The sequence below is a fragment of the Dendrobates tinctorius genome, unplaced genomic scaffold, assembly GCF_039654945.1.
Source record: "Dendrobates tinctorius isolate UK_male_01 unplaced genomic scaffold, ASM3965494v1 ptg000058l, whole genome shotgun sequence".
NCBI lineage: Eukaryota > Metazoa > Chordata > Amphibia > Anura > Dendrobatidae > Dendrobates > Dendrobates tinctorius.
The window spans coordinates 2255328-2283283 of NW_027361726.1; the positions used below are offsets into that span (position 1 = coordinate 2255328).

Here is a 27956-nt window from a genome sequence, read left to right on the forward strand (position 1 = left end):
GTCCTCCATAGCAGCGCGCTTCCGTCCTGTCGCTGGCCACGCCCATTGTTGAAAGACTGGCTTCCTGATTGAGCAGTTCTAAAGACACGTGACGCTTGGCTTATTTTACCCCTCCCCCTTTTACACCGGGTGGCGGTCCAGTAATCCTCCAGACGGGAGCCGGAGCTATTGCCGGAAGTGTTGTCAGCCGGGGAGCGGAGATGGTGAGTGGGCAACGGGGACATAACGAGAGGTCGCCAGTGTGACTGACAGGACCTGCGGTATCCTCCTCCATCCCCTTCATTCCCGGGAGACACCCCACTCACCGCACAGGAAATGCAGCCTGAGGGCTGGGAACTTCACGGCAGCTGGGCGGCACCGGGCACGGCCGCCAGTGCAAGTTATCGCTCCAGTGCAGTGTGCTACCAGGGGCAGACGGCAGGGGGCGCTGCTGTCACCGCTCACTGTGGAAATCTGATCAGTGAAATATATGCCCAACAATTCTACTGACCAATCATCAGGCAGCTGCTGTTGTGCTGCCCCCTGTAACTCCTCCGGGAACTGTGGGCCCCTCTCTAGTCTGTCTCTGTGTACAGGGTGAGACTCCACCAGCAGAATAGTTAGTGCAGCTCTGGAGTATAATACAGGATGTAACTCAGGATCAGTAATGTATGTACACAGTGACTGCACCAGCAGAATAGTGAGTGCAGCTCTGGGGTATAATACAGGATGTAACTCAGGATCAGTAATGTATGTACACAGTGACTGCACCAGCAGAATAGTGAGTGCAGCTCTGGGGTATAATACAGGATGTAACTCAGGATCAGTAATGTATGTACACAGTGACTGCACCAGCAGAATAGTGAGTGCAGCTCTGGGGTATAATACAGGATGTAACTCAGGATCAGTAATGTATGTACACAGTGACTGCACCAGCAGAATAGTGAGTGCAGCTCTGGGGTATAATACAGGATGTAACTCAGGATCAGTAATGTAATGTATGTACACAGTGACTGCACCAGCAGAATAGTGAGTGCAGCTCTGGGGTATAATACAGGATGTAACTCAGGATCAGTAATGTAATGTATGTACACAGTGACTGCACCAGCAGAATAGTGAGTGCAGCTCTGGAGTATAATACAGGATGTAACTCAGGATCAGTAATGTAATGTATGTACACAGTGACTGCACCAGCAGAATAGTGAGTGCAGCTCTGGAGTATAATACAGGATGTAACTCAGGATCAGTAATGTAATGTATGTACACAGTGACTGCACCAGCAGAATAGTGAGTGCAGCTCTGGAGTATAATACAGGATGTAACTCAGGATCAGTAATGTAATGTATGTACACAGTGACTGCACCAGCAGAATAGTGAGTGCAGCTCTGGAGTATAATACAGGATGTAACTCAGGATCAGTAATGTATGTACACAGTGACTGCACCAGCAGAATAGTGAGTGCAGCTCTGGGTATAATACAGGATGTAACTCAGGATCAGTAATGTAATGTATGTACACAGTGACTGCATCAGCAGAATAGTGAGTGCAGCTCTGGGGTATAATACAGGATGTAACTCAGGATCAGTAATGTATGTACACAGTGACTGCACCAGCAGAATAGTGAGTGCAGCTCTGGAGTATAATACAGGATGTAACTCAGGATCAGTAATGTAATGTATGTACACAGTGACTGCACCAGCAGAATAGTGAGTGCAGCTCTGGGATATAATACAGGATGTAACTCAGGATCAGTAATGTAATGTATGTACACAGTGACTGCACCAGCAGAATAGTGAGTGCAGCTCTGGAGTATAATACAGGAGGTAACTCGGGATCAGTAATGTATGTACACAGTGACTGCACCAGCAGAATAGTGAGTGCAGCTCTGGAGTATAATACAGGAGGTAACTCAGGATCAGTAATGTATGTACACAGTGACTGCACCAGCAGAATAGTGAGTGCAGCTCTGGAGTATAATACAGGAGGTAACTCGGGATCAGTAATGTATGTACACAGTGACTGCACCAGCAGAATAGTGAGTGCAGCTCTGGAGTATAATACAGGAGGTAACTCAGGATCAGTAATGTAATGTATGTACACAGTGACTGCACCAGCAGAATAGTGAGTGCAGCTCTGGGGTATAATACAGAATGTAACTCAAGGTACTGTCACACTTAGCGATGTACCAGCGATCCCGACCAGCGATATGACGCGGTCAGGATCGCTGGTACATCGCTAAGTGGTCGCTAGTGAGCTGCCACATAGGCAGATCTCACTAGCGACATCGCTGGGGACGGGGATCGCTACTTACCTGTCACACCAGGCGATCCTGCGTCCTCCCGCCCGGCTCCACGCGTCGCTCGTCCTCACAGCAGGAAGCGCCGCAGGAAGCTGACGACGAGAAACAGTCCTGAACGTTCTCGCGCGATCAGCGATAACCAGCGGGGGAGCCGGTCGTAGGTAAGTATCAGACACAGAGATATCGCTAGCAATATCGCTATAACGTCACTAGTTATAGCGATATTGCCAGCGATATCTCTTAGTGTGACAGGCCCTTCAGGATCAGTAATGTATGTACACAGTGACTGCACCAGCAGAATAGTGAGTGCAGCTCTGGGGTATAATACAGGATGTAACTCGGGATCAGTAATGTATGTACAGAGTGACTGCACCAGGAGAATAGTGAGTGCAGCTCTGGGTTATAATACAGGATATAACTCGGGATCAGTAATGTAATGTATGTACACAGTGACTGCACCAGCAGAATAGTGAGTGCAGCTCTGGGGTATAATACAGGATGTAACTCGGGATCAGTAATGTAATGTATGTACACAGTGACTGCACCAGCAGAATAGTGAGTGCAGCTCTGGGGTATAATACAGGATGTAACTCGGGATCAGTAATGTATGTACACAGTGACTGCACCAGCAGAATAGTGAGTACAGCTCTGGGGTATAATACAGGATGTAACTCGGGATCAGTAATGTAATGCATGTACACAGTGACTGCACCAGCAGAATAGTGAGTGCAGCTCTGGGGTATAATACAGGATGTAACTCAGGATATGTAATGTATGTACACAGTGACTGCACCAGCAGAATAGTGAGTGCAGCTCTGGAGTATAATACAGGATGTAACTCGGGATCAGTAATGTATGTACACAGTGACTGCACCAGCAGAATAGTGAGTACAGCTCTGGGGTATAATACAGGATGTAACTCAGGATCAGTAATGTATGTACACAGTGACTGCACCAGCAGAATAGTGAGTGCAGCTCTGGGGTATAATACAGGATGTAACTCAGAATCAGTAATGTATGTACACAGTGACTGCACCAGCAGATTAGTAAGTGCAGCTCTGAGGTATAATACAGGATGTAACTCAGAATCAGTAATGTATGTACACAGTGACTGCACCAGCAGAATAGTGAGTGCAGCTCTGGGGTATAATACAGGATGTAACTCAGAATCAGTAATGTATGTACACAGTGACTGCACCAGCAGAATAGTGAGTGCAGCTCTGGATTATAATAAAGGATGTGACTCAGGATCAGTAATGTAATATACAGTGGGTACGGAAAGTATTCGGATCCCTTTAAACTTTTCACTCTGTTTCAATACAGCCATTTGGTAAATTCAAAAAAGATCTTTTTTTTTTTCTCATTTATGTACACTCTGCACCCCATCTTGACTGAAAAAAACAGAAATATAGAAATTTCTGAAAAACTAAAATATCACATGTGGTCATAAGTATTCAGACCCTTTGCTCTGACACTCATGTCTAAGGCCTGTTTCACATTTCCGTTTGTTGCCATCAGTCAAAATCCGCCGTTTTGCAAAAAAAACGGATCCGCCATTTTTTTTTGGCGGATCCGTTTTTTTCCCATTGACTTGCATTAGCAGCGGATTTTGACGGATGGTCATCCGTTGGATCCGTTTTTGGACGGATCCGCCATAATTTTGGCGTCCGCTGACTTCAGTGGACGGACTATGAAACGTTTTTTTTGTCTGCGTCAAAATAGCGGATGGCAACGGATCCGCCGCCATTCGTTAGAATGGTCGCCTATGGGCGGCGGATCCGTTGCCAACCGTTTATTGATAGAATCCAACAGCAGATCCTCTTTGACACTGAGCATGCTCGGAATAATTTCCTTGCCAGAAATTTAACCCCAAATTCCGTTCTGCTGGCGGAAAATTCTGTGTCTGAGAAAAGTAGCCAACAGCACACGAATTAAATAGGATGCACGTTCAAAAGGTCCCAGGACCCAGAGAAACCAACGTATGGCCAAAAGACAGAAGGAGAACAGCATCCACTCCAGGTGAAGAGGTAATATCTTTTATTCCGCCAAAAAGAGATACGACGTTTCGACCAAAAGGTCTTTATCAAGTACAACAAATAGCAACATGAGCGGCCATATATGATGTGGACGAACCAATCACCATTTTGGAAACGCCCTCACATTAAAATACATACATAACATTTCAAACAAAACATCAAGTATATGAAAAAATATAAAAAGCACAATATGCAGTTATATAGATCCAAATAATCCTATAAATAGAGGAGAGAAGGTGAAGGTAAACAGAAAAACCAGAGCGATCACCCAATCAACTCCCAGCATCATTGTTACTATGCCTACAGCGATCCAATCGCTATGATCCTAACATGGCCCTCCTACACCAGCCTATAAAGGCGCTCTAAATCCTTACCGCCAAAATTGTGACCAATCATCATAGAACAGAGACGCTGTCATAGATACCTGTACATAACATAACCAATGGCTGGCTGTGACGCCGCCGCAGGAAAAGCCCAGTAGCGGCGAAGTCCCGCGATAAGTCAACGTCAGGAGTATCGTGCGAGCGCGATCTCACAGACGAGACGTCATCACCGAGAGCCCGCCCCACCAGGCCCACCCGCAGCCGCGCATGCGCACAAACAGCCACCATATCAAAGTGCCATATCCATAGCACTAATATAGCGGTTCGGTTAAGGTTGCCACCTATTCAGAGGCGTCACATGGACCATCATGTAAACAATCCGCCGCCACCGGAGCATACAAAAACCAAAACACAATTGTCAAAAAATATTTTTAGAATTTAAAAGATTGCATAAAGCACCAAATCGCCTAAGGTATCTAGGAAAGCCAATCACAGATGAAAATTGTAACAGATTTATTTGCTCATACAAAATACAATGCAGTCACATTAAGAAAATTCCACAGCGGCGAATGAGGGAATAGAGGGCACAGGGACCGGACGTCAGGCGCCTCATAAACCCACTTCAATGCCTTCTGGACTGTTCAGTCCCTATGTCCTCCAATCACTACCCCAGCGCCCACTGCAATACAAAAGCACAAAATTACAAACAAGAAAGAAATTGAAAAATTCCTTCATAGAAAAACTTGATAAAAAGAAGAGGATGTCAATACTAAAAGAGAGTGGATGAATATTATTGGGTACAAATATGTAAATTATGCTCCGGTCCCTGTGCGCTCTATTCCCTCATTCGCCACTGTAGAATTTTCTTATGTGACTGCATTGTATTTTGTATGAGCAAATAAATCTGTTACAATTTTCATCTGTGATTGGCTTTCCTAGATACCTTAGGCGATTTGGTGCTTTATGCAATCTTTTAAATTCTAAAAATATTTTTTGACAATTGTGTTTTGGTTTTTGTATGCTCCGGTGGCGGCGGATTGTTTACATGATGGTCCATGTGATTTCACATGTGACCGATCATGTGATGCCTCTGCCTAGGTGGCAGCCTTAACCGAACCGCTATATTAGTGCTATGGATATGGCACTTTGATATGGTGGCTGTTTGTGCGCATGCGCGGCTGCGGGTGGGCCTGGTGGGGCGGGCTCTCGGTGATGACGTCTCATCTGTGAGATCGCGCTCGCACGATACTCCTGACGTTGACTTATCGCGGGACTTCGCCGCTACTGGGCTTTTCCTGCGGCGGCGCGGAGTCACAGCCAGCCATTGGTTATGTTATGTACAGGTATCTATGACAGCGTCTCTGTTCTATGATGATCTGTCACAATTTTGGCGGTAAGGATTTAAAGCGCCTTTAATAGGCTGGTGTAGGAGGGCCATGTTAGGATCATAGCGATTGGATCGCTGTAGGCATAGTAACAATGATGCTGGGAGTTGATTGGGTGATCGCTCTGTTTTTTTGTTTACCTTCGCCTTCTCTCCTCTATTTATAGCAGTGGTCCCCAACCTTTTTTGCACCAGGGACCGGTTTCAAGCAAGACCATTCTTCCATGGCCCGGCAGGGCAGGGATGGAGGTGTGGCAGGGGCGGGGCTTTGGTCATAAGGGGGCGAGGCTATGGACGCAGTTGTAGTGTAGCAGTGCATACTTATAATTAAATAACTTTTATAATGTGACTCAACTCACCATAGGTTTTGAATGAGTGCTCCATCACCCCCTTCTCCCCATCATTGCCTTCACCCCATCACTGCCATCTCTCCATCATTGCCTTCAATCCATCACTGCTGTCTCCCCATCATTGCCTTCACCCATCACTCCCTTCTCCCCGTCACTGCCGTCTCCCCATCACTGCCGTCTCCCCATCACTGCCGTCTCCCCATCACTGCCGTCTCCCCATCACTGCCGTCTCCCCATCATTGCCTTCACCCCATCACTGCCTTCACCCCATCACTGCTGTCTCCCCATCATTGCCTTCACCCCATCACTCCCCTCTCCCCATCATTGCCTTCACCCCATCACTGCTGTCTCCCCATCATTGCCTTCACCCCATCACTCCCTTCTCCCCATCATTGCCTTCACCCCATCACTGCTGTCTCCCCATCATTGCCTTCACCCCATCACTGCCGTCTCCCCATCATTGCCTTCACCCCATCACTCCCTTCTCCCCATCATTGCCTTCACCCCATCACTGCTGTCTCCCCATCATTGCCTTCACCCCATCACTCCCCTCTCCCCATCATTGCCTTCACCCCATCACTCCCCTCTCCCCATCATTGCCTTCACCCCATCACTCCCCTCTCCCCATCATTGCCTTCACCCCATCACTCCCCTCTCCCCATCATTGCCTTCACCCCATCACTCCCGTCTCTCCATCACTCCCCTCATGGCCTTCTCCTCATGTCCCCATCTCCTCCAGGGCCAGGCTACACACACACACACACAGACACCACCTCTCTCCTCTCACCTGCCCGCCGCCCGCGCTTCCTTGCTCTGACACAGCAGCGGCCGCGCTCCTCTCTGTGTCAGTCAGAGACAGGAAGCGCGGGCGGTGGGCAGGAAGCTGGACGGGTCCTTGCAGATCCGCTCCTGCTATTACCTCTTGCAGGCAGCGGAGCTGCTTGGATCGCTCCCTGGCCGCCGCTACACATGAGGGCAGTCTAAGAACTGCTGCGCGCCGCCCCAGCCCCCGCTACGCCACTGACCGCCCCTGGCTCCCCTTGTGTCCGCGGACCGGCAAGGGCACTGCAGCGGCCCGGTGCTGGGCCGCGGACCGGCGGTTGGGGACCCCTGATTTATAGGATTACTTGGATCTATATAACTGCATATTGTGCTTTTTATATTTTTTCATTTATTTCATATACTTGATGTTTTGTTTGAAATGTTATGTATGTATTTTAATGTGAGGGCGTTTCCAAAATGGTGATTGGTTCGTCCACATCATATATGGCCGCTCATGTTCCTATTTGTTGTACTTGATAAAGACCTTTTGGTCGAAACGTCGTATCTCTTTTTGGCGGATTAAAATATATTACCTCTTCACCTGGAGTGGATGCTGTTCTCCTTCTGTCTTTTGTCTCTCTGTGTCTGTCTGTCTCTCTCACTCTTCGTGTCACTTTAAATTTCATCATCTTGGCACCAAACACGGATCTGTCAAAAAAACGGATCCTGTGACATCGGTTTGTGGCGAAACGTATCAGTTTTTTTACTCTGGCGGATTTTGACTGACGTAAAAAAACTGAAGAGTGAAACAGGCCTTAGTCACATGCTGTCCATTTCCTTGTGATCCTCCTTGAGATGTTTCTACTCCTTCGTTAGAGTCCAGCTGTGTTTAATTAAGCTGATAGGACTTGATTTGGAAAGGCACACACCTGTCTATATAAGAGCTCACAGTGCATGTCAGGCCAAATGAGAATCATGAGGTCAAAGGAACTGGCCAAGGAGCTCAGAGACAGAGAATTGTGGCAAATCTGGCCAAGGTTACAAAAGAATTTCTGCAGTACTCAAGGTTCCTAAGAGCACAGTGGCCTCCATAATCCTTAAAGAAGTTTGGGACCACCAGAAGTCTTCCTAGACCTGACCGTTCAGCCAAACTGAGCAATCATGGGAGAAGAGCCTTGGTGAGGGAGGTAAAGAAGAACCCCAAGATCACTGTGGCTGAACTCCACAGATGCAGTAGGGATCAGAAACAACGAAAAGACCGAAGAATTGTCCAATAATATGTTTATTGAGTAGTATAAAAATATATTGATAAAATATTAGAAAAATAGGGGAAGGCTAATGCCATGGATTGGGCACTACCGGGGACAAGAAAGTTCTATACAATATCATGTATAATATAGATCACATCATGATATAAAATATCATCTATAATATAGATCACATACAGCAAGTGGTACAAAAAAAATGAATAAAGTGCTTAGTGCAAAATAACAAAATATATATGTGAATACACAGAAAAAAATAAAGGACAAATGCATAATACCCAATGCAGTAAAATTATACAAATGAAGTTATGCACAGACTGAATTCAATCAAGGTGAGCAAAAAGATAAAACTGTGCTAATGACAAAATTTGTGCTAAACCTCATATGTTAAAAAATATAAATAAAGTGCAAATGCTTGGTAACTAGTGCAGCAATGAATTGACACAATATTAAACAAAGAGCTGTGCAACCACTCTACTGAAACAAAGTAATCATGCCAGAGACAAGCCTGATATGAAACTAATAATAATAATGGTGGAAAAATACTAATAAAGAGCGCTGTGCTATACCTCCATATTTGATAACTAGTGCAGCAAATAAAATTACTCAGTGAGAAATAAAGAGCTATGCAACCGCTCTACTATAACAAAATGACCATCCAAATATGCCTAAGGCAGAAAACTGTGGAAAAATGATAAACGCTGTGCTGTACCTTAAGTGCTGATGGAGTCCCCGGGATGTGCCGAGCCCCGACGCGCATTTCGGCGTACCTTTGTCAGGTAATGTAATTCATGTACACAGTGACTGCACCAGAAGAATAGTGAGTGCAGCTCTGGAGTAGATATAATTTGGTATGAGTAATATATATATAGACTTGTCCAGTATTTTGCCATACAAGGAAACTTCATTGCTGAGGTCAGTGATTGACTGTAGTGGTCACATGAATGATTAACATCTTAAAGGGAACCTGTCAGCAGTTTTGGCCGCTATAAGATACGGCCACTGCCTTTCAGGGATTATCGATAGCATTCTAGAATGCTGTACACAAGCTCCTGATCCAACCTGAAAGATAAGAATAATAATCTTGATCATACTTTACCGTGAGGGCGGTCCGGCGCCTCCCATCTTCTTGCGGCGCCACCCTCCTGCTTACTTCATGGCTCCCTGGCATTGCGCTTCCGCGCAGGCGTACTTATCTGCCCTGTTGTAGGCAAACCAAAATACTGCAGTGCGAAGGCGCTGGGGCCCTCTGACCTTTCTCGGCGCCTGCGCACTGAAGTACTTTGCTTTGCTCTCAACAGGGCAGATGAGTACGCCTGCGCAGGAGCGCGATGCTGGGGTGCAAGGAAGCATCAGGAGGGCGGTATCGCAAGAAGATGGGAGGTGCCGGACTTGGACGTGCAACACCCATCAGACCAGACCATATCGGACCTCCACCTCCCTGGTGAGTAGAATAAAACTTATCTTTTTTTTATCTTGCAGGTCGGATCGGGGACTTATCTAGAGCATTATAGAATGCTGTAGATAAGCCCTGAAAGGCAGTGGCCGTATCTTATAGCGGCCAAAACTGCAGACAGGTTCTCTTTAAAGATCAATGGTGACCACCATCAGAATCACAACCAACGTGGTTTGTATTGGGAATATACCATAAACAAGTGATGGAAATACGATTTGAATTGTAACAATATGGTTTATAACCCCACTATCACTCTAGTTCGGCTTCTACCTACACTCATGGCCGAAAGTGTTGGCACCCTTGAAATTTATTTTAGAAAATGAAGTTTTTCTCCCAGAAAATTATTACAATTACACTTGTATTGTTATACGCCATTTTTATTTCCTTTGCATTTATAGTAGCAACACAAAAAACTGAGGGGGAGGAAAAGGGTAGCTTGGACATAATTTCACACAAAACCCCAAAATGGGCCCAAAAAATTGTTGGCACGTTTCCAAAATTGTGAGTCAACAACTTTGTTTCAAGTATGTGATGCTCGTTCACACTCACCTATGACAAGTAACAGGTGGAGGCAATAAGAAAATCGCACCTGAAAGTAGATAAAAAGGGGATATGTTGAGTCAATATTTGCATTTTGTGTCTGTGTGTACCACATTAAGCATGGAAAACCGAAAAAGAAGAGAACTTTAGCACCAAATTTGTTGAAAAATATCAACAATATCAAGGTAACAAGACCATTTCCAGAGATTTTGATGTTCCATTGTCCATGGTGCACAACATAATAAGTTTACAACCCATGGCGCTGCAGTTAATTTCCCTGGACATGGACGTCAGAGAAAAATTGATGAAAGGTTGCAATACTGGATAGTCCGGATGGTGGATAAGCCACCCCAATCAAACTACAAAGAAATTCCAGCTTTCCTGCAGGCTCAGGGTGCAGAGCGTACTATCCATCCACATGTGATTGAAATGAAACGCTATGGTAGGAGACCCAGGAGGACCCCACTGCTGACAGAGACCTAAAAAAGCTAGACTGCAGTTTGCCAAAATGTACGAGAGATCCAAAATTCTTCTGGGAAAGCGTCTTGTGGACAGATGAGACCAAGATAGAGCTTTTTGGTAAAGCATATTCCACGGTTTACCAAAAACAGAATGCGGCCTGCAAAGAAAAGAACACAGTACCTACAGTCAGATATGGTGGAGGTTCAGAGATGTTTTGGAGTTGTTTTTCTGCCTCTTGCGCTGGGTGCCCTTGACTGTGTGCAAGGCATCATGAAATCTGAAGATTACCAAAGCATTTTGGGTCGCAATGTAGTGCCCAGTGCCAGAAAGCTGGGTTTGCGTCTTAAGTCGGGGATCTTCCAGCAGAATAATGACCCCAAGCATACTTCAAGAAGCCCCCAGAAATGGATGGAAACAAAGGGCAGGAGAGTTCTCAAATGGTCATCAATGTGTCCGGATCTAAGTCCCATTGATCACCTGTGGAGAGATCTTATAATTGCTGTTGGGAGAAGACGTCTTCAGATGTGAGAGACCGGGAGCAACAGAAGAGTGGTGAAGAATTCCAGGTGAGATGAGTAAGAAGTCTGTGAATGGTTATAGGAAGGAATTGATTGCAGTTATTTATTCCAAAGGGTGTGCAACCAAATATTAAAATGAGGGTGCCCATTTTGGGGGTTTTGTGTGAAATTATGTCCATTTTGTTTTTTTTTTTTCACTTTTGTATTTTTTTTTTTTTTTTTGTGGTGTTCCAATAAACAAAGGAAATAAACATGTGCTAACACTTTCATCCATAACTATATATGGTCTGAAATATAGTTGAGAGCTGTTAAGTCACAAATAAACCGATATATGGATATGACTCTACTCAACATGTATGAAAAAACTTTCCGTATATACTCGTGCATAAGCTGAAATTTTCAGCCCATTTTTTTGGGGGCTGAAAGTCCCCCTCTCAGCTTATACACGAGTCATATACCGGGGGGGGGGGAGAGAGGTCGGCGGGGGAGGGGTTTTGGGGGTGCCAGAGATCATACTCGCCCTCTGCAGCTCCCCTGCTTGCTCCATGTTCTCGGCGCTGCTGTGCTCTTCCTGCTAAAGCGGTCACGTGGTACCGCTCATTAAACTCATGAATATGAGCATATTCATGAGTTTATTGAGCGGTACCACGTGACCGCTGAAGCAGGAAGAGCACAGCAGCGCCGAGAACATGGAGCAAGCAGGGGCTGCGCTGCAGAGACCAGCGCCAGGACGGGGGTGAGTATGAACAGGGGAGGGGGACATCTTCACCTGTCCCCGTTCTAGAGCTGGCAACGCTGATGAGCAGCGGGAGGTGAGTATACAGGTGTTTTGTTTTTTTTTTTTTTTTTTGTAACGGAGGCAGCAGCAGCAACATGATGGGGCCACAACACGCTGTGCAGCATTATCTGGGGCCACAACACGCTGTGCACCCTAGGCTTATACGCGAGTCAATACGTTTTCCCAGTTTTTCCTTATACACGAGTATATACAGTATATCTTCATTAAATACATAGCTGAAACTCTAAAAACAACCGTTGACACTAGGGCTGGTTGTACAGAAGAAGCTTCGGTGATGCAGATAATCAATATCTCGTCCTCTCGTTCCGCGCTTCATTTTAGTATGACATTATTTAGGGAAATAATCCACTCCTTGTAGTAATGGCAACATTAGAGAGAATCCGCACCTCATCAATGGTAAGATCCCCGCAGGGTCACTGAATTGTATTGTCAGTACAAGTCCAGATCTCTGTAAGTGGGAGTGAGGAGAAATTACCATGAAGTCACTACCACCGAAGACCCCCTAACAGTGGCATTATTAACTATCCTGATTCCAGGCCACTTTTAATATTCTGGGTAATCTTCTTTTGTAGAGCGAGTCCCTGGTTGTATGTGAAGTGGACGAGCAACTGGTGGAGAAGCTGAAGAAGTTTCGATTCCGCAAGGAGACCAGCAATGCTGCAATTATCAGTGAGTAACGAGTCAGTGCCAGCGATGCGATACTCTGTACATTACTGACAGCTGGGGGGGGTCCTAGTGTACTTAAGGGAGGGATTCTGGGTGCTCCCCAAACTTTATTGTCCTTTAACCCCTTTCTGCCATCCGACGTACTATCCCGTCCATGTGCCCTGGGCCCCTATGCCCATGGACGGGATAGTACGTCGGCGCGATCAGCGGCGCCCACGTGGTGAGCGCCGCTGATCGCGGCCGGGTGTCAGCTGATTATCACAGCTGACACTCGGCACAATGTGTCAGGGGCGGTCACGGACCGACCCCGACACGTTAACCCCTTGCACACCGCGATCAAACATGATCGCGGTGTACCGGGGGTTAAAGGGAAGCATCGGCAGGGAGGGGGCTCCCTCCGTGCTTCCCTGAGCCCCCCACGGCAGCGCAATGTGCAGCGCTGCTGCGGGGGGCTCCTTTCCTCCAGGCCCCCGAATCCAAGATGGCGACGGGGGCCTGAGGAAGCTGGCTTCCTCAGTGCCTGCAAAGCGCAGGCATGAGGAAGCCTTCTGCAGTGCCTGTGTCAGATTGCTGATCTGTCACAGTGATCTGTGATGTGACAGATCAGCGATCTGTCACAGGACAGTGATGTCCCACCTGGGACTATTTAATAAAGTAAAAAAAAAAAATAAAAAAAATTGTTAAAATTAAAAAAAAATCGCCAAATAAATTAGAAAAAAAAAAAAAAATATTCCCCCAATAAATCCATTTTTTTGGAAATAATAAAAAAAAAAACAATAAAAGTACACATATTAGGTATCGCCGCGTCCGTAATGACCCGCCCTATAAAACTGTCCCATTAGTTAACCCCTTTAGCGAACCCCTTAAAAAATAAAAAACGAAGCAAAAAATGATTTATCATACCGCCAAACAAAAAGTGTAATAACGTGCGATCAAAAAGACACATATAAATATCCATGGTACCGCTGAAAACGTCATCTTGTCCCGCAAAAAACGAGCCGCCACACAGCATCATCAGCGAAAAAATAAAAAAGTTATAGCTCGCAGAATAAAGCAATTCAAAAATAATTATTTTTTATATAAAATAGTTTTCATTGCATAAAACCGACAAAAACATAAAAAAACGACCTAAATGAGGTATCGCTGTAACCGTACTGACCCGAAGAATAAAACCGCTTTATCAATTTTACCGCACGCGGAACGGTGTAAACGCACCCCCCCCCAAAAGAAATTCATGAAACGCTGGTTTTTGTTCATTCTGCGTCCCAAAAATAGGAATAAAAAGCGATCAAAAAATGTCACGTGCCCGAAAATGGTACCAATAAAAACGTCAACTCGTCCCGCAAAAAATAAGACCTCACATGACTCGGTGGGTCAAAATACGGAAAAATTATAGCTCTCAATATGTGGTGATGCAAAAACTATTTTTACAATAAAAAGCGTCTTTTAGCGTGCGACAGCCGCCAAACATAAAAACCGCCATAAATAGTAAATCAAACCCCCCCGTTATCACCCCCTTAGTTAGGGAAAAATAATAAAATTAAAAAAAAAAAGTATTTATCTCCATTTTCCCGTTAGGGTTAAGGGCATGTCACACTAAGAGATATCGCTAGCAATATCGCTATAACTTGTGATGTTATAGCGATATTGCTAGCGATATCTCTGTGTGTGATACTTACCTACGACCGGCTCCCCCGCTGGTAATCGCTGATCGCGCGAGAACGTTCAGGACTGTTTCTCGTCGTCAGCTTCCTGCGGCGCTTCCTGCTGTGAAGATGAGCGACGAGCGTGGACGCGGGCGGGAGGACGCAGGATCGCCTGGTGTGACAGGTAAGTAGCGATCCCCGTCCCCAGCGATGTCGCTAGTGAGATCTGCCTATGTGGCAGCTCACTAGCGACCACTTAGCGATGTACCAGCGATCCTGACCGCGTCATATCGCTGGTCGGGATCGCTGGTACATCGCTAAGTGTGACAGTACCTTTAGGGCTAGGGTTAGGGCTCAGATTAGGGTTAGGGGTGTGTTGGGGTTAGGGTTGGAGTTATAATTGGGGGGTTTCCACTGTTTGGGCACATCAGGGGCTCTCCAAATGCAACATGGCGTCTGACCTCAATTCCAGCCAATTCTGAGTTGAAAAAGTCAAATGGTGCTCCTTCCCTTCCAAGCTCTGCCATGCGCCCAAACAGTGTTTTACCCCCACATGTAGGGTATCAGCCTACTCAGGACAAACTGCAAAACAATTTTTGGGGTCCAATTTCTCCTGTTACCCTTAGGAAAATAAAAAATTGGGGGCAAAAATATCATTTTTGTGGAAAAAATGATTTTTTTATTTTCACGTCCGAGTGTTATAAACTTCTGTGAAGCACTTGGGGGTTCAAAGTGCTCACCACACATCTAGATAAGTTCCGTGGAGGGTCTAGTGTCCAAAATGGGGTCACTTGTGGGGAGTTTCAATAGTTTAGGTACATCAGGGGCTCTCCAAACGCACATGACACCCGCAGACCATTCCATCAAAGTCTGCATTCCAAAACGTCACTACTTCCCTTCCGAGCCCCGACGTGTGTCCATACAGTAGTTTTCTCCCACATATGGGGTGTCAGCGTACTCAGGCCAAATTGGACAACAACTTTTGGGGGTCCAATTTCTCCTGTTGCCCTTGGGAAAATGAAAAAATTGGGGACTAATTGATCATGTTTCTGGAAAAAATACGATTTTTTTATTTTCATGCCCTGGCATGAACTTCTGTGAAGCCCTTGGTTCAAAGTGCTCACCACATATCTAGATAAGTTCCTTGGGGGGGTCTAGTTTACAAAATGGTGTCATTTGTGGGGGGGTTTCCACTGTTTAGGTACATTAGGGGCTCTCCAAAGGCAACATGACACCCGCAGACCATTCCATCAAAGTCTGCGTTCCAAAACGTCACTACTTCCCTTCCGAGCCCCGACGTGTGCCCATACAGTAGTTTTCTCCCACATATGGGGTATCAGCATACTCAGGACAAATTGGACAACAACTTTTGGGGTCCAATTTCTCCTGGTACCCTTGGGAAAATAAAAAAATGGTGACTAAAAGATCATGTTTGTGGAAAAAATACAAATTTTTTATTTTCACGCCCGGGCATTATAAACTTCTGTGAAGCACTGGGGGGGTCAAAGTGCTCACCACACATCTAGATAAGTTCCTTAGGGGGTCTAGTTTCCAAAATGGTGTCATTTGTGGGGGGTTTCCACTGTTTTGGTACATCAGGAGTTTTCCAAACGCGACATGGTGTCCGATCTCAATTCCAGCCAAAAACGTCAAATGGCGCTGCTTCCCTTCCGAGCTCTGCCATGCGCCCAAATAGTGGTTTACCCCCACATGTGGGGTATCAGCGTACTCAGGACAAATTGCACAATAACTTTTACGGTCCTGTTACCCTTGGGAAAATAAAAATTGGGGTGAAAAGATCATTTTTGTGGAAAAAATATGATTTTTTAATTGTACCGCTGTACGTTATAAACTTCTGTAAAGCCCTTGTGGGTTCAAAGTTCTCACCACATATCTAGATAAGTTCCTTGGGGGGTCTAGTTTCCAAAATGGGGTCACTTGTAGGGGGTTTCCACTGTTTAGGTACATCAGGGACTCTCCAAACGTGACATGGCGTCCGATCTGAATTCCAGCCAATTTTGCATTGAAAAAGTCAAACGGCGCTCCTTCCATTCTGAGCTCTGCCATGCACCGAAACAGTGGTTCCCCCCCACATATCAGGTATCTGCGTACTCAGGACAAATTGCACAATAACTTTTGCAGTCCAATTTCTCCTGTTACCCTTGGTAAAATAAAAAAAATTGAACCTGAAGTATTTTTTTAATGAAAAAAAGTTAGATGTTCATTTTTTTTTTAAATATTCAAAAAAATTCCTGTGACGCACCTAAAGGGTTAATAAACTTCTTGAATGTGGTTTTGAGCACCTTAAGGGGTGCAGTTTTTAGAATGGTGTCACTTTTGGGTATTTTCTATCATATAGACCCCTCAAAGTGGCTTCAAATGTGATGTGGTCCTAAAAATAAAATGGTGTTGTAAAAATGAGAAATCGCTGGTCAACTTTTAACCCTTATAACTTCCTAACAAAAAAAAATTTTGGTTCCAAAATTGTGCTGATGTAAAGTAAACATGTGGGAAATGTTAGTTATCAAGTTTTTTGTGTGCCGTATCTCTGTGATTTAAGGGCATAAAAATTCAAAGTTGGAAAATTGCGAAATTTTCAAAATTTTCGCCAAATTTCCGTTTTTCTCACAAATAAACACAAGTTATTTGAATGAAATTTTACCACTAACATGAAGTACAATATGTCACGAGAAAACAATGTCAGAATCACCAGGATCCATGGAAGCGTTCCAGAGTTATGACCTCATAAAGGTACAGTGGTCAGAATTGTAAAAACTGGCCCGGTCATGAACGTGCAAACCACCCTTGGGGGTGAAGGGGTTAAAAATATTTCTTAAACTTCTATCTTTTAAAGTTGTCCAGAATTAAAAAACATAGGTGCATTCTTCCAGAAATGGTGCCACACCTGCCCCCAGGTTGTGTAATATTGCTTCAATACAGCTGCAATACTTTATGCTGCTTCTTTGTCTAGAGGCTGTGGTCCGCCTGGCAGGATGGGCTGTGACCCACTTGGCGACTGTGGCTAGAGGAGGGGCTGTGTTCTGCCAGGCGGTGGTGGCGGCTGGAAGCTGAATAAAATGACACCTTGGTATCTGCTAGCCGACATCTTGTTCTAGAGAAATCTTAGTGTCTCAATATGTGAATGAGCTGCTAAGATCTATGGGCCAGACATAGTTCTCCCTGAGAATCTGCCTCCAGAGCTTATTACATATGAGAGATGGCCACAGACCACTGACGCGGCCACCGGAATCTGTAAATTAATTTGCTCCTTTCTAATTTTTTGTTTTCTTTTCTTCTTTAGTGAAAATAGACAAGGACAGACGTCTGGTCGTCCTGGAGGAGGAACACGAGGTCAGTACTACACAAGTTTTATTTATATACTGGACCCACAGACACTCCACAAGCTGAGCTAATCATTAGATTATGAAGTCTGCTTCCGGTTGTTGCAGAAGTACCAAGTCCCAGCAAGCCCTGACAGCAGACAGTGGTCTTGCTGCAGTTGTGCTGCCACGTTTCAGATCACTGACATGGCAGACGGGTGTTGGGGCCCCAGAATACAATGCCTGGGTGGGCAGAGCGGCTATGCAGCTGGTACTGAATGTTCACTGCTCCGGGGTGATGTGCTAATACCACTGTGATTAAATCCTTGTGCGCCGCTAGGCGCGGCCCCCCAGCTCTGCAATTATGGCTCTGCAATTATTGCTCCCACGGCTCCTGTCCTATTAATTGCTGCTTCTCTCTTTTGTGCAGGGCATTTCTCCTGATGAACTCAAGGATGAACTTCCAGAGAGGCAGCCCAGATATCCTTTCATATATGGCTGATGACAGGCGCGCTCAGTGATGGAGATGCCTGCTACACCCCTTGCTGTCACATAAAACCTGCAGAAAATCTTGTCCTTAGCCCCCACAAGACATTGAATCATCTAATATGTTCAGGAGCTTTGCCAGTTCTCATGCACTGTAAATTGCCATCTCTTTTAGAGTAGCCGGTTCCTCTTCATAATTCTGCCAGCACTGTAGGTGTGGGAGCTTCCTTTCCACACTCCCTAGTATGTTTTACACCTGGCGTTTCGACCTTTTCCAAAGCCACTCACTTTCTCAGCAGAAGTCAACTGTGAGGGGGGGCCCAAAGGTAACTGCACCATCTGAAACCACACTGTGTATATACAGTGGGGGAAAAAAAGTATTTAGTCAGTCAGCAATAGTGCAAGTTCCACCACTTAAAAAGATGAGAGGCGTCTGTAATTTACATCATAGGTAGACCTCAACTATGGGAGACAAACTGAGAAAAAAAAATCCAGAAAATCACATGGTCTGTTTTTTTTTCATTTTATTTGCATATTATGGTTGAAAATAAGTATTTGGTCAGAAACAAGCAATCAAGATTTCTGGCTCTCACAGACCTGTAACTTCTTCTTTAAGAGTCTCCTCTTTCCTCCACTCATTACCTGTAGTAATGGCACCTGTTTAAACTTATCAGTATAAAAAGACACCTGTGCACACCCTCAAACAGTCTGACTCCAAACTCCACTATGGTGAAGACCAAAGAGCTGTCAAAGGACACCAGAAACAAAATTGTAGCCCTGCACCAGGCTGGGAAGACTGAATCTGCAATAGCCAACCAGCTTGGAGTGAAGAAATCAACTGTGGGAGCAATAATTAGAAAATGGAAGACATACAAGACCACTGATAATCTCCCTCGATCTGGTGCTCCACGCAAAATCCCACCCCGTGGGGTCAGAATGATCACAAGAACGGTGAGCAAAAATCCCAGAACCACGCGGGGGGACCTAGTGAATGAACTGCAGAGAGCTGGGACCAATGTAACAAGGCCTACCATAAGTAACACACTACGCCACCATGGACTCAGATCCTGCAGTGCCAGACGTGTCCCACTGCTTAAGCCTGTACATGTCCGGGCCCATCTGAAGTTTGCTAGAGAGCATTTGGATGATCCAGAGGAGTTTTGGGAGAATGTCCTATGGTCTGATGAAACCAAACTGGAACTGTTTGGTAGAAACACAACTTGTCGTGTTTGGAGGAAAAAGAATACTGAGTTGCATCCATCAAACACCATACCTACTGTAAAGCATGGTGGTGGAAACATCATGCTTTGGGGCTGTTTCTCTGCAAAGGGGCCAGGACGACTGATCCGGGTACATGAAAGAATGAATGGGGCCATGTATCGTGAGATTTTGAGTGCAAACCTCCTTCCATCAGCAAGGGCATTGAAGATGAAACGTGGCTGGGTCTTTCAACATGACAATGATCCAAAGCACACCGCCAGGGCAACGAAGGAGTGGCTTCGTAAGAAGCATTTCAAGGTCCTGGAGTGGCCTAGCCAGTCTCCAGATCTCAACCCTATAGAAAACCTTTGGAGGGAGTTGAAAGTCCGTGTTGCCAAGCGAAAAGCCAAAAACATCACTGCTCTAGAGGAGATCTGCATGGAGGAATTGGCCAACATACCAACAACAGTGTGTGGCAACCTTGTGAAGACTTACAGAAAACGTTTGACCTCTGTCATTGCCAACAAAGGATATATCACAAAGTATTGAGATGAAATTTTGTTTCTGACCAAATACTTATTTTCCACCATAATATGCAAATAAAATGAAAAAAAAACAGACCATGTGATTTTCTGGATTTTTTTTTTCTCAGTTTGTCTCCCATAGTTGAGGTCTACCTATGATGTAAATTACAGACGCCTCTCATCTTTTTAAGTGGTGGAACTTGCACTATTGCTGACTGACTAAATACTTTTTTTCCCCACTGTATGTGTGTGTGTGTGTGTGTGTGTATGTGTGTGTGTGTGTGTGTCCTTGGCCGAGCTGTCATTTTCTTTAATTTCACCTTACATTCATAGTGTACAGCTATAAGTACCAGCACGAGGATGGGAGAGTGTCTTATCCATTATGCTTTATTTTCTCCAGCCCTGTAGGTAAGTGCGACCCTTACTCGTGGGTGTCAGAAAGCCGCGCTGGACACATTCCCAGGTGACATCTAGAAGAAATCTCAGAACGCTTACCATAAAGCGCCGTTATACCCTTCTTTCAGACGACCGCCTGCTCCTCACTCCCCAAGCTGTGTGTATTTAAATGGAGGGGGCAGGAGGAATTTGTCGGCTGACAGCTATGACCAGCTTTAGAATACATTGCCTTAAAGGGGTTGTCCACCACTAGATAATAAATTCTTAATCCAATCAGTGTCCCGTATAAAATCACTACATATGCCCCTCCTGCAGTGGGGTCATCACTGCCATGTTGAAGTCATTATGTGACGAGACCTCTGCAGTCAATGTTATGCCGCATAACCACTTATCAGCTGCAGCGGTCACTTAATATAATAATGTCAAGTGACCATCGGGACGAGAGAGTCTGCACCGACATCGCAGGAGGTGATCAAGAATATGCTCACCAGTAATGGACAACCCCTTTAATGATCACCTGATTGCTGCAGGTCCAGTTTCTCTAAAGGCTTGCTCATACATGGTTGAATCTTCCGGTGAAGGAAAGACATCCCCCCCACTTGATGACATAACTATTTTAAAAATGGATGGGCAACTTTTAGAATAAATCGCCAAAATAGTCATTTGATCGTTGCCGTCCAGATTTCTCCGACCCCCCAGAGACACTCTGATCATGTAATTCAGCGGGAGCCGCTCTTTGCAGGGGTCTGCTCTTCAATAATAGGCTCATCTCCTTTAAATCCTCATCATTTTTTTTTTTTTTTTTTCTCAGTAGGGTCAGACATCGACCCTTTTTTTTTTTTTTTTTTTTTTTTTTTTTTTTTTTGCTGTCATTTTGTTGTTTTCTCACTCTTTACATCAAAATAATTTTACTTGCTTTTCTAGGATGTAAACCAGAACAGCAGATGATGTACGCTGGGAGCAAAAATAAACTCGTCCAGAAAGCCGAACTCACAAAGGTGATTATTTTATGTTTGTACGTTACCGGTTTGTTTTGACAGTGGTAATCAATCGGATATAATAAATGTTATTGCCACGGAGAAACATAGCTCTGCACGGGAGCTGCATACGGAAAATGGTATATACAGCATTCCTCCAGTTCGGATTTTTTGGAGTTATGAAATATGGATATATATTTGCGTGTGTGTATATATAATATATATAATGCATGAGTCATTGTCCCAGAAAGACGGCGGAGGAGGGGAGCAGCGGGTCACAGAGGCAGGAGCTGGCTGCCTTAGCTAAAGCCTGTACCGCTGCTAAAGAGAAATGAATATTCAATGCACTGGCAATGAATATTCATTTCTCTTATAGTGCGCACAGTTACAGCCGCCATCTTCCGTCACACATCTTACTTCACTTCCTGCGTGCCCTCGCTGCATCTCATTCATTCCGGCGCCAGCAGCTCATTACCTTAGTGAGCGGGGCCACGTGATCGCTCGGAAGGGAGCGCTGAGGGCGCGCAGGAAGGTAAGTAGGATGTGTGTGGTGTTTTTTTTTTTTTTATATAACATTTATTTTAGAAGTCATGCAGACGAGGATAGGGGGGGGGGAATAAGAAGTCATGCAGACGAGGATGGGGGGGGGGAATAAGGAGCCATACAGGCGAGGATGGGGGGGGGGATAAGGAGCCATGCAGACGAGGTTGGGGGGGGCAATAAGGAGCCATGCAGACGAGGATAGGGGGGGGGATAAGGATCCATACAGACAAGGATAGGGGGGGGGGATAAGGAGCCATGCACACGAGAATGGGGGGGGATAAGGAGCCATGCAGACGAGGATAGGGGGGGATAAGGAGCCATACAGACGAGAATGGGGGGGGATAAGGAGCCATACAGACGAGAATGGGGGGGGATAAGGAGCCATACAGACGAGAATGGGGGGGGATAAGGAGCCATACAGACGAGAATGGGGGGGGATAAGGAGCCATACAGACGAGAATGGGGGGGGGATAAGGAGCCATACAGACGAGAATGGGGGGGGGATAAGGAGCCATACAGACGAGAATGGGGGGGATAAGGAGCCATACAGACGAGAATGGGGGGAATAAGGAGCCATACAGACGAGGATGGGGGGGGGGGAATAAGGAGCCATACAGACGAGGATGGGGGGGGGGGGAATAAGGAGCCATACAGACGAGGATGGGGGGGGGGGGAATAAGGAGCCATACAGACGAGGATGGGGGGGGGGGAATAAGGAGCCATGCAGACGAGGATGGGGGGGGGGGGGGAATAAGGAGCCATGCAGACGAGGATGGGGGGGGAAATAAGGAGCCATGCAGACGAGGATGGGGGGGGAAATAAGGAGCCATGCAGACGAGGATGGGGGGGGAAATAAGGAGCCATGCAGATGAGGATAGGGGGGGGAAATAAGGAGCCATGCAGATGAGGATAGGGGGGGGAAATAAGGAGCCATGCAGATGAGGATAGGGGGGGGAAATAAGGAGCCATGCAGATGAGGATGGGGGGGGGGGGATGAGGAGCCATGCAGACGAGGCTAGAGGGGAATAAGGAGCCATGCAGACGAGGATAGTGGGGGATAAGGAGCCCTGCATACCTGGCTCCTACTCGAGTCAATAAGTTTACCCAGTTTTTCATGGCAAAATTAGGTGCCTTGGGTCGATTTATACTCTAGTATATATGGTGTGTATATATTATATAATAAACAGTGGGGGAAAACAGTATTTAGTCAGCCACCAATTGTGCAAGTTCTCCCACTTAAAAAGATGAGAGACCTGTAATTGACATCATAGGTAGACCACAACTATGAGTCAAAATGAGAAAACAAATCCAGAAAATCACTTTGTTTGATTTCGTCACCTAAAAACATGTAAGATTTCAGTCTCTCACAGACCTGTAACTTCTTTAAGAGGCTCCTCTGTCCTCCACTTATTACCTGTAGTAATGGCACCTGTTTGAACTTGTTATTAGTATAAAGACACCTGTCCACAACCTCAAATAGTCACACTCCAAACTCCACTGTGGTGAAGACCAAAGAGCTGTCGAAGGACACCAGAAACAAAAATTGTAGCCGTGGACCACGCTGGGAAGACTGAATCTGCAATAGGCAAGCAGCTTGGTGTGATGAAATCAACTGTGGGAGCAATAATAAGAAAATGTAAGACATACAAGACTACTGATGATCTTCCTCGATCTGGGGATCCATGCAAGATCTCACTCCGTTTTGAATTATCCAGAAGAGAACTGGGAAAATGTCATATGGTCTGATGAAACCAAAGTAGAACAGTTTGGTAGAAACAAAACTTGTCGTGTTTGGAGGAGACAGAATGCTGAGTTGCATCCAAAGAACACCTTACCTACTGTGAAGCATGGTCTCTGCAAAGGGACGAGGACGACTGATCTGTGTACATGAAAGAATGAATGGTTCCATGTATCATGAGACTTTAAGTGCAAACCTCCTTCCATCAGCAAGGGCATTGGAGATGAAATGTGGATGGTCTTTCAGCATGATAATGATCCCAAGCACGCTTCCAGGGCAACAAAGGAGTGGCTTCGTAAGAAGCATATGAAGGTCCTGGAGTGGCCTAGCCAGTCTCCAGATCTCAACCTCATAAAAAAACCTTTGGAGGGATTTGAAAGTCAGTGTTGCTTAGCGACAGGCCCAAAACATCACTGCTCTAATGTAGAGAGGAGCTCTTTATGGAGGAATTGGCCAACATACCACCAACAGTGTGTGCCAACCTTATGAAGACTTACAGAAAACGTTTGACCTCTGTCATTGCCAACAAAGGATATATAACAAAATATTGAGATGAACTTTTGTTATTGACCAAATACTTATTTTCCACCATAATTTGCAAAATAAATCTTGATAAATCAGACAGTGATTTTCTGGATTTATTCTCATATTGACTCTCATAGTTGTGGTCTACCTATGATATCAATTACAGGCCTCTCATCTTTTTAAGGGGGAGAACTTGCACAATTGGTGGCTGACTAAATACTTTTTTTCTTTTTTTTCTTTTTTTTTTCCCCATTGTACCTTTTTCATATGTTGTAGTATTGGAAGAAATGTGAATCTAACATGTTTTTAATTTATTTTTTCTTTAAGGTGTTTGAGATTAGAAACACCGAGGACCTGACTGAAGAATGGCTGAATGAGAAACTGGGATTTTTTCACTAATCTGTATTTTTCTATGTGAATTTCGCCTGGAGTATATTCCCTCTATGCTCCGCATATCTCACGTCCGCCCACTCTCCAAGTGTCTGTGCTGCAGCGATGTGCAGGGTTGTGTTTTTTTTTTTTCTTATTATATATTTAGTAATATTGAGCAACACTAATCGGCTTAACTCTTTCACTGCCTTGAGCAGTGTGCGGTGAGACACGAGTACTGGAATATCTGATCCTGACCACACTGGATGACCAGCATTTATTCTGGATTTACTAACGAGATCTACCTCTGATGAGGCTTTATTATAACCCGTTAAACCCCGTTTGGTTATGTACCTGGCACACATGATATATACATGTACTTTGGCCTAAGGCCGCTGTATATTTATGTTTTCAGCAATTTTGTGTCTTTGACTAATGGAAAGTGATAACGTTTTTTTGCAATATACATTCCGTGTTTATTCAGCAGGGTTTCCAGGATCTCTGCTTGTTGTCAGTAGGAACAGTCGTTGGTGCATAGAGGCGCACGGCTCAATATCTGGACTGTAATGAGCCGTGTACCTGCATCAATCACATGAGCAGGACTAGACTACAACGACCTTGAAAGGATATTAATGCACGTGAATGGGGTGGCGTCACCTCCTAAGGTACAGTGATGAGAAAGTTGAACCCAGTTGTTTGTTTTTGTTCTTTTGCAGCTTGTACTATAGGGGTCATAATGCTAACCATTCACATGTGATGTAGCAGTGGCATATAGCAATCTATGGCTGCGCGAGCCTTGTCGTGGCCAAAGTCACTCTGTAGCTGCAGCCTTTAGGTTCTTGATTGACTGCAAGCAAGCAGAGATCTTAAATGCTATGGAGGTTTAATGCAGATAGTATAATGGTAAATTGTATTTTTCTTGAAATTTTAATAGCATCATCCTATGAACCCTGATCTATCCTCTCAGTACATGGGGTCTATGCTCTCAATTGTAGGTCTGTGCTAACTTCTAGATCAGTTGGGGTCTGACCTCTAATGCCCCCACTAACTTCAAAACCTGGGATCTCATGTTCCCCATTTGTGGCCGCACACACTTGGTTCAGTGTCTTTGTAATGGGCGGTCTCCATCAGACCCTTAGAGGCTGAATGGAGTTGAGCAAGCGCGTCCAGCTGTTACTTAAAATTTGATTAGGCAAACGTGCCTTTCAGGACTAAAGTAAAGCTGGGTGACAACCTCTGAGCCCTAATAGTAGCTGGTAACGGGCTTGGTATGGTAGCATGCGTTAGCGTTTGTGCTAGACATGAGCGCCAGTGCTCGTTCCTTGAGTTTGCTCGGGTACGCGCCGAGTATGACGGGTGATGGAGTGACGTGTTTGAGTCCCCACCCCGCATATTTCACGGCTGTCAGACAATCCCTGCATGTCACCCGAGTACCCGCGATATGCGGTGCATACCCGCGCACTCGAGGAACACGTACTGCCACCCATCACTAGCTTCTGCCCATAAATAACATGCGCTGCTTAACTCCGTGATGACAGCTTAAAAAAAAAAAACCAACCTGTTCCATTGTTATTAAAATCTGTCAGACTGACCTCACAGTTTTCAGCAAATCCCGCAGATTATTCTAAGAGGATCCTGTAAATTTGTGGACAGACATGGCTGTGGGCTACTTCGTTCTCAGGTGGTCCAAGCAGGGCCGGACCCTCCAATATGAACCGAATACCAGTTATTTGCTTTTTTTTTTTTTTTTCCTCTTGGGAGCAACAAGTTTTTTTTGATTTACTGGCATAAGTGACACAAGGGCCTTGCATGATGAGGCTAAACGTGTGGTCACAAATAGGCACCGTCAGAATGCCGCCCTGCCCCTTCATATGGTGTCACAGGGACCAGTGATGGCTCGAGGACTTCAAACATTCCTGCGTTTTCAGGGTCCCAGGAAATCCAGGACAGCACGTCCCAGAGGGGGCACATCGGCGTATGCTTCCTGGGGTAAATATATTCTTAGCCCATGAAATCATGCCGTCTTTTGGGTCATGCCTGTTGTATTCCTTGCAATCTATAATATATAAAAAATTTTTTTTTTACATTCCTGCATGGTTTCCGTGATGGATTTGCTTCTGAGCAGCCTTGCATGTGTCCCGTTCTGTGGCACCGGCCGGTATAACGTGCACGCTTTATATGTGGCTTTCTATTAACGCCGTGTCTCATTTGTGCGGGAGACGAGGGTTTGGCGCGAACAATGCTTACATCCCGTGCTTATTCCGGGCAGTGAAAAATCTCTACAAATTGCTAAGTGATTCATCTGTACCTAGACTCTCTACTGATTGTCTCCCACATGCATATCCTATCCTATCGATAATACTAATCTGCAGTATCTTTTCTCTGAACTCTGTGGTTATTCCTCTGTTATTCCTCCTGGAAATGGATGGATAACTTGCCCGCTTGGCATTGCCACTCCCCATGTTAGCGGGTGTGATTTACTCACATTATCCAATCATTGATGAACATGTCAGAGTTGGAAGACAAGGGCAATCAGCGGATCCTACATTTCCAGGAATGGTAATGAACAGCAGAAGGCAGAGATTTAAGAAGAAAAGCTCCAGGATTATTTCATGGGAAAAGCAAGTATGTAGAGCAGACAGGTTCTCTCTCATTAAAAGAGTTAAACCACAAAATGGCATCTATGCTCATGAAGGGGTCTAGCAGCTGGGACCCCCTGTGATTGCAAAATCGGAGGATTGCTTATCTCCTATGTGAAAGTATTCATGCAAGACCACCTTCCCCATAGATAGCGGTCACATGTATGTATTCCAGCTCCATTCACAAGGGGGCAAAGGTCTAAGCATATTGTCATGGTCCATGGGGGTCCCAGAGATCAGATGTGCATCAGTCACAAGTTACCATCTGGGTAGGTGACAAATACTGTGGGTGAGTTAACCCCTTAATACTAGGCCCTGAGGTTATTGGGACCCCCACCTGACATCTGGGCCCCCTTCACAGTACAAGAACATCAGTTACTAAATGTAGCCCCAGAGATCCGCACCAACTGCTGGAGCTCGGTAAGGAGTAGGGGCTATATATCCATAAACCTCCTGGCCCCATGGGCACCAGGCTCCCAGTGCTGAGCATCAGACTTGCTTGCGGTCGGAAAGTGCCGGTCGCCTCTGTATATGAATCACATAAGACGCCGATTTATTTCCTCCCTTTTGGATAGCGCATTTTACTGTGTGACTGTTTTTTGCCTTTTGTATATGATGAGACTCATTGCTGTTTACTGTGGATTCTCAGCTGCTGCCTGTCGACGGTTCTAGAATCTTTCGCATCTGTGTTTTACCAGTGCCAGCGTTTTGTGCATTCTTTTCTTTGTTAAATAAACATTTTGAAAATGGTAAA

General features: G+C 45.3%; 1 protein-coding gene across 1 annotated transcript; it reads left to right on the plus strand.

Moving 5' to 3' along the window:
* The first annotated feature begins 47 nt into the window (after nucleotides 1-47).
* On the plus strand, nucleotides 48-27956 carry GMFB (glia maturation factor beta). Its single transcript, XM_073577940.1, has 7 exons — nucleotides 48-203; nucleotides 12746-12842; nucleotides 17787-17836; nucleotides 18236-18285; nucleotides 20341-20423; nucleotides 21336-21409; nucleotides 24522-27956. Exons 1-7 carry the CDS (start codon nucleotides 201-203, stop codon nucleotides 24591-24593), a joined length of 429 nt encoding a protein of 142 aa, XP_073434041.1. The 5' UTR covers nucleotides 48-200; the 3' UTR covers nucleotides 24594-27956.